This window comes from Teleopsis dalmanni, chromosome 1 (assembly GCF_002237135.1).
Source record: "Teleopsis dalmanni isolate 2A chromosome 1, ASM223713v2, whole genome shotgun sequence".
Taxonomy (NCBI): domain Eukaryota; kingdom Metazoa; phylum Arthropoda; class Insecta; order Diptera; family Diopsidae; genus Teleopsis; species Teleopsis dalmanni.
The window spans coordinates 109,578,519-109,586,259 of NC_051846.1; the positions used below are offsets into that span (position 1 = coordinate 109,578,519).

At 33.5% G+C, this 7,741-nt stretch overlaps 2 protein-coding genes across 4 annotated transcripts; one reads left to right on the plus strand and one right to left on the minus strand.

Annotated features, from left to right (window-relative positions):
* Positions 1 to 2,606: 2,606 nt before the first annotated feature.
* LOC119675754 (thymosin beta-like) lies at positions 2,607 to 3,966 on the plus strand. The gene is made up of 4 exons (XM_038086963.1): positions 2,607 to 2,701; positions 3,237 to 3,405; positions 3,463 to 3,576; positions 3,710 to 3,966. Exons 2-4 carry the CDS (start codon positions 3,276 to 3,278, stop codon positions 3,847 to 3,849), a joined length of 384 nt encoding a protein of 127 aa, XP_037942891.1. The 5' UTR covers positions 2,607 to 2,701; positions 3,237 to 3,275; the 3' UTR covers positions 3,850 to 3,966.
* Positions 3,967 to 4,631: 665 nt separating this feature from the next.
* On the minus strand, positions 4,632 to 5,988 carry LOC119675800 (myosin regulatory light chain sqh). 3 transcript variants are annotated; one of them, XM_038087031.1, is made up of 3 exons: positions 5,851 to 5,988; positions 4,975 to 5,397; positions 4,632 to 4,919 (listed from the first exon to the last, which is right to left on the minus strand). In XM_038087031.1, exons 2-3 carry the CDS (start codon positions 5,392 to 5,394, stop codon positions 4,815 to 4,817), a joined length of 525 nt encoding a protein of 174 aa, XP_037942959.1. In that variant the 5' UTR covers positions 5,395 to 5,397; positions 5,851 to 5,988; the 3' UTR covers positions 4,632 to 4,814. The 3 variants fall into 3 exon arrangements, with proteins under 3 accessions (XP_037942959.1, XP_037942944.1, XP_037942953.1); XM_038087016.1 differs by having other exon boundaries at positions 5,742 to 5,987; XM_038087025.1 differs by lacking the exon at positions 5,851 to 5,988 and adding an exon at positions 5,480 to 5,578.
* Between the last annotated feature and the right edge of the window lie 1,753 nt (positions 5,989 to 7,741).

Consider the following 7,741-nt stretch of genomic DNA (forward strand, 5'->3'; position numbering starts at 1 on the left):
CCTTTGCCTATATTGACGACGTCATTATTGCATCAGCAAACGAGGAAGAGCACAGGCAACACTTGCAACAAGTATTCGAACGATTCAGAAAACATGGTTTAATAATAAACGTATCAAAATGCGTTTTTGCTCAAAACACAGTAAAATTTCTTGGTTATCTCATCAGTGAAAAGGGCATTCAACCTCTACCAGATCGAGTGAAGAGCATCAGCGAGTACTCGCTTCCAACAAAAACAAAAGAATTAAGAAGATTTCTAGCATTACTTAACTTTTATCGCAGGTTCGTACCAAACGCTGTAGATTCTCAAACTGCACTTCAACAAATGATAAAAGGAAACAGGAAGAACGACAACACACCGTTATGCTGGACCGAAGTGAACAAAACAATCTTCCAAAAATGTAAAGATGAACTAACAAACTCGACACTACTTGTTCATCCGTCAAAAACTGCTACGCTTGCATTACAAGTAGACGCCTCGGATAAAGCTCTCGGCGCAGTTCTTCATCAAGTGACAGACAGCACGTTCCAACCACTCGGTTTTTTCTCTAAACGATTAACAGATACACAAAAACGATACAGCACATACGATCGTGAGTTGTTAGCCGCATATCAGGGCATAAAACATTTTCGACATATGTTAGAAGGTCGTGAATTCGTATTAATAACTGACCACAAGCCAATCACGTTCGCATTCCAGCAAAAGTCCGACAAGGCTTCACCACGTCAAGTCCGTCAGCTTGATTATATAGGTCAATTTACAACGAATATCGTTCATGTCAGCGGAAAAGACAACATCCCAGCAGATTTTCTCTCGCGGATAGATAGTATTAGCATCCCAAAAATCGACTACGATTGTATAATTGGATTACAACGATGTTGCCCACAACTACAAGATATCAAAAACAACAATTCCATCGAAATCAAACTTTTATCTTTACCAACAATATCGGATAAAATTTATTGCGAAGTTTCAACTGGGCGAATTCGTCCTTACATTCCGGAGAAATACCGGCTACATATCTTTAAAGCTACGCATGGGTTGTCTCATCCCAGCATTCGGGGCACAACAAAAATGATAGCTGAAAAATTTTTCTGGCCTTCTATAAATGCTGATATCAGAAACTGGACCCGACAATGTATCCCATGCCAACGTTCTAAAGTGCAACGTCACAACCGTTCACCTATTTGTCAATATGAACTCGCTGAACACAGATTTGAACATATAAACATAGACATCGTCGGCCCGCTACCACCATCAAACAACTGCACATATATATTAACCATCATCGACCGTTTCAGCCGATGGCCAGAAGCAATTCCGATCCCAGATCAAACAACGGAAACCATCGCAAACGCACTGATTACTCAATGGATCGCACGTTTTGGCGTACCCTTACGTATCACAACAGACCAAGGAAGACAATTTGAATCTTCATTGTTCAACCAACTAGCTGAAGTTATCGGTTGCAAACACTTACGAACTACGAGTTACCATCCTCAAAGTAACGGAATGGTGGAACGATTTCACCGCACATTAAAAGCAGCCTTAATGTGCCACCAAACAACTTCTTGGACAGAAGTTTTACCAATAGTATTGTTAGGTCTACGCACGACTTTTAAACCAGACATTGGAGCTTCTGCTGCTGAAATGCTATATGGCCAAACTCTACGTTTACCGGGCGAAATAGTAAGCAACCCTAGCCACAGAAATATAAATCAACACGATTTCATAACCAAGCTAAGAGAACAAATGCAGAGCGTCAAGGCAACGTTGGTATCGCATCATATAGACCGAGGCTACCACATCCAACCGGATCTAAGCTCAGCCACGCATGTATTTATACGAAATGACAAGGTAAAACCACCATTGACGCAACCTTACGATGGTCCTTACCAAATACTAGAGCGAAATGACAAGACGTTTAGAATACTGATCGAAAACAAAGAACAAACAGTTAGCATAGATCGTCTTAAAGCTGCTTTCATATGTCCCGATACAGACATTGACATCCACAACAAATCAATGGTATACCACATTCCAAACAACGTTAATGGCGACCAGTCTGTGCGACCAAATACAACAGCTAACCTGACAAAATCAGGACGCAACGTTCGCTTTCCAACCAAATTCAGTGACTCCATCACTTAGGGGGGAGTACTGTGGCAGCACCAAAAAATATAAATAAAAGAACTGTCAACAAGGCACAAAGGAGACAACAATAGCCGCAGTTCCCGACAGTAGTAGTTTGGAAAAAGACAAAGCAGCACGTGAATAAAACGTAAAAACACAAATCTTAACTTTAAGAATATTTTATAATAACTAAGTATAAGAAATAAATAAACTTATCCATTACCAATACGGAGTGTTAAATTAACTTATCCATTACCAATACGGAGTGTTAAATTCGAAATAAAACCCAACATAACAAACCACTACAATTATATACTTTTTCACGCATTTTTCATAACAAAACCACTATGCAACTGTCTCCAACTACTTGCACATGTAGCTGCCAGGTTAAATCTTAAACCAATTGTCATCAAAATTCATTTTAAAGCTTATAATAGAGTTTTCCTTTTCTATTGTGTTCTTTGGTCAACATATCTGTGTTGATAGCTTGAGTTGGTATCCAAGTTATACATTCTTTAATTCTGAGTAGTCCTTTGATAGGAGTGGTCGGCGTTTGTAATTGATATATGGTGAGAGTACATATTGTTTCATTGCAAGTTTTTTTTTGTAAGTTGTAATAAGTTAATTTTATTTTCCAATTTGGAAATGTAAAAGGGGGGAACAACAAGAGGTGCATATATTATAATTAATATGCAAAGTAATATAGTCTGAAAACAAATATGTAAGTACATACATAAATTAGTTCTTCAGCAGTTCACTGATTTCGACGTTAACAATTTTTTCCATTCTACTAAGCATATCTGCACATTCAGTGGAATTGCATTTTCTGCAGCATAAGGGGAATTAAACGACATTTTGTTTTACGTTTCTAACAAGAGTTTGCATATTTTGATTGAATTGAATTGGTAATTCTACCGGTATAGGCCTTTAACTGATGATTCAACTGTGATTCATACTATTTTGTAGAAGTATTTTGTCTGAGCTAATGCAAATAGCAAAATTAAACCAGATAACCTAAATTTAAATGTATTTTCTTAATATTTATTTGTGTTATATTATAATCCCGTTTCAATATTCATTTAAGTAAATGCTGTTTATTTGTAGTCCTTTGGGGAAAAAGTATAAAATATATATACAGAAACAATGGCATCTCCTGCACTAAAAGATCTTCCTAAAGTAGCTGAAAATCTAAAAAGTCAACTCGAGGGTTTTAACACGGAAAAATTAAAAAATGCAAGTACTCAGGAAAAAATTATATTGCCTTCGGCTCAAGGTAAGAAAACTAAATATTGAATAATGAAGAAAGTTTGATAAAAATGAATATGATTAGATGTCGCCGCAGAAAAAACCCAACAATCCTTGTGTGCTGGTATTGCATCCTTTAATCAGTCTAAATTGAAACACACTGAAACCAATGAAAAAAATCCGTTGCCAAATAGTGAAGGTAAAACTACTACTGAAGTATTTGCAAATGCGGTGTATCTATCTTTATATATATGTGATCTGCATTTGTAATTGATTATTAAACATATATAATATAAATTTTGTGTTGTGTATATAAATTGTATTTTTTCCAGTTATTGCACAAGAAAAGGAGAAGATTAATTTCATAACTGGAATTGAAAATTTTGATCCATCTAAATTGAAACATACTGAAACGTGTGAGAAAAATCAATTACCAAGTAAGGAAGCAATTGAAGAAGAAAAGAAAGCATAAAGGCGTTTTTCTTTTCGAAGTGAAATTGCGTGTGCTCATTCCTAATATATTATAAATCCATAAAAGGATGAATATTTGTAAAACGCATAAATTTTTTCATTTTTATACTTAATAAAATCGCAAATAACTAAGTGCTTGTTTTTTTTTGTAGTTGCTAAGTATATTTATGTATTATATATATAATGTAGTGGTTAATGTCTTATATAAACTTTAAAAATATTTACTCCAGAAAAGCGAAAGTACTGCGTATACGAGGAAATTATTAAATTCTTGTAAATGGCAGTTTTACTAGTTTGTGCTATGATATCAAAATTGAACTGTTTTGTTTCCAAGATATGCAGTGTGTCACAAACTCAATAATGTCTCAAGTGATATCCCATAATTAACGCCACTATTCTCGCTAGTCAAAATGAGCATCCATTCAAGATTGCCTTTTGGTGGTTGCAACATCTAAGCGGTGAGTCGAAAAGGTTGAAATTGTGGGTTCTGTTACTATATAGAGAAAGTGGAAAAGTTGCCACGGCCTTAGATTTATATAATTATTTTATAAAATAATTAAAAAACCTTATATAGTTATACTGGAATTTAATTTATGATGTGTACGAGTTGTTGTACCCCCCGTCTGGACCTGCTTGTGGAGTCCCTTTGGAAGGTGGTACTTGGTCATCGTAGGTGACGAGTGGCTCCGGAACGTAGACCCGACCGTTCTTGCAACCATGTGTAGAAGTCAAAACATTCGCTTAATGTAAGATTCCGTATAAAAACAAAAATGCACATACATATTCTAGTTTGGTTAGATTTATTTATTTTTAGAAGTTATAAAATGAAACAAGGTAATTAAAGATTTTGAAATTAGGTACTAAAGGGTTTTGGAATAGGATGAACATTTATGTTCATATATACATCGATTTATTATAAATAAAGATTTTAGACATTATGCGCTTGCAAATATGTAATGACACATTTCACTGCTCATCTTTATCTTTCGCACCATGCTTCAGAATACGTGTAAATTCTATATAATCAAATAAACCGTTTTTAATTGGTGCTTCTCGATACATCTCATCAACCTATAACAAAACAATAATTATTCTGAAAAATAAATGGGTTAATAAAAAAAATTACATCTTCATCCGAAAAGCGATCACCCATAGTGGTAAGTAGTTCACGTAATTTATCCTCTGGCAAGACACCCATGTTATCTTCATCAAAACATCCAAAAGCATTTTTGATAACATCTTCAGGATCTGTACCTTGCAACCGTTCTCCAAATAATGTTAAAAACATTGTAAAATTGATTGGACCAGGAGCTTCCTTCATCATTGCTTCCAAGTAATCATCGGTAGGATTTTTTCCTAATGAGGCTAGCATGTCGTGTAAGTCTTCTTTTTCAACAAACCCATCTCTATTTTGATCAATCATATTAAAAGCTTCTTTGAACTCAGCGATCTGAGCTTGATCAAACATTGCGAAGACATTCGAAGTCGCTCTTTGAGCTCGCTTCTTTGTGGTAGCCCGTCTCCCAGCAGTTTTCCGTGACGACATTTTCTTTAATATAAATTTAAAAATATTATGTATGAAATAAATTTCATTAGAATTAAAATTCTTATTCTACTTATTTAAATCGTACTGTAAACTGTAGAACACTCGGAAAATCAATGTTAAATACTAAACTAAAATGATATATTGTATCTGTGCTTTAAGTAATGTACATTAAAAAACTTGAGTTCAATACAATCTATTAACTCCATATATGGACATATTTTCACAATTTTAATAAAGTTACAAGATACACATATATTTGCAGTAATACACTTTTTTATGAATCTCTGGTGAGTCATTACTATGTACACCAATTTTAGTAAGCAGAAATTTTCAATGTTAATACTCACATGATAGAAGACAAAGGAAATAATTAAAAAAAAACTTCAATATATTGAAAAAAAAAACTTCAATGTATCTAAAAAAAACAAAAACCAAGCGTTGCTAAAAATTACCGACCACAACCACTCCTTAATTTGAATTGTAGTACTTTGACACTGTTTTTATGCCAGGTATAACTCTCATTATCGATATTTAATATATATTCCAAACACTCAAAAGCAGCTCATACACGAATCACGCACTTCGATAAAAAAAGTTACTCTCAATAACAATGCATTTCAGTCTTTGTTCAGTCAATAGAAGTTTTACAGCAAGTTTCTGTTATTCTATGTTTACAGTGAGACCAAATCTTATTTTGCACAAGTGATATTACAAAATCATAAAGTATATAAAGTGACATTAATGATCTAATAGAACAACCTCTAGTTATTCTAAAGTATATAAAGTGACATGAATGATCTAATAGAACAACTTCTAGTTGCTTAAGAATAACTTAGCATCACTGCCTAAATCAGTAAACAAATCACAATTAAAAAAAATTTAAATAAATTTGTGGTTGAAAAATACCTTCAAATACAAAAATACCTGCAGATTATTTTATAAAAAACTTTTTTATATAAAATGAATGACACAAAAAGTTATTGGTGAGTGGAAAATACAATAGTTTTTGTAAATATTTTATGTTAAATTTATGAAAAATAAAAAATACAATAATTTTTGTATTTATTTTAAGTTAAATTTATACTTAATTTAAAAAATATAATTTAAAAAATCCCTAAGAACATGTGATTTTAAGACTCAAACACGCGTGCTGTTCATGCGGGAATTGCAATGCAAGAGAGCTCAATCGAGAAGCCAGTTCAATAGGTGAGCTAAAAAACTGTATAAAAAGTAACGTTCTTTTTATATTTTAAGAGTACCGTATGTAATGTACAAGGTTGACGAAAGTCAACATTGGGTTGCAAATGAACAATTGTAATGTATATGCGTTAGTTATGTTGGCAATGCATACAATTAATATAATAATAAGTGGTTCTATATTTAAATGCGCAGTGTATATAAAAATACACTAATTGTTTCCAAGCGCATTGCATTGTTTACAAACAAATGCACAATTCCACACAAGGAATTTGACACCACACATATCGGCGGCACTTTGCCTTCGATATAACCATATGCTTGCCAGGCATTGACCGCATATACAACAACATCAACAGTAAGCGTACTCGATACAAGTGGATTCGAAGACGCTTACTTAGCAATAAATTATTAAATAGTAAAGTACTTACGCTGCGCCGTTTTGTTCATAAATAAAAATACATATATAATTATAAAATATTTAGTAAATAAGAAAGTACATACGCTGCGTCGTTATGTACCTAGGTTAAGTCGAAAGTAAAGAACTAAATAAAAATCAGAATTAGAAATGCCCTCATAAGAAGCGCACCAAGTTCTCCAACAATAAAATCGTTGCTTTTATTTTATTTTAAAATAGCAATCTTTAATGAAATGAGAAACGCCAATAAATATCGGCGATCTTAACAATCAGTATTTTTCAACTATTACATTGCGACCGTGACTTTGGTGCAGGACTAATGTGATTATTTTTTTAAAAAAAAATATATATATAAAACACAACTATTCCGGCAGTACCAAAACCCAGAAAGAGGGGTGGCGTACTAATGCAAGAACGAAAAAAAATAGCAGCTCTGAAGGCCTCATTATATACAGAACCACCACTATCGTGGGAGATTGCATGTACAATATGGAAACAAATTGACGACATTGTACAAGCCAGGCACAACAGACAGTTACAAAAGCGAAGAGCCGTACAGGAGAAATAAGTATAATATTTTTATTAATTTCTAAATAATTGTAATGGAGCTTGTGTGTGCTCTAACATAATAAAGAGCAAATCCAATAGAGGCACAAAATGGCGTTAAGCCGTTGCCAAAACCCTTATGTAGGGATAATGTAAAATATATATAATTGTTTTAATTTGATTGCT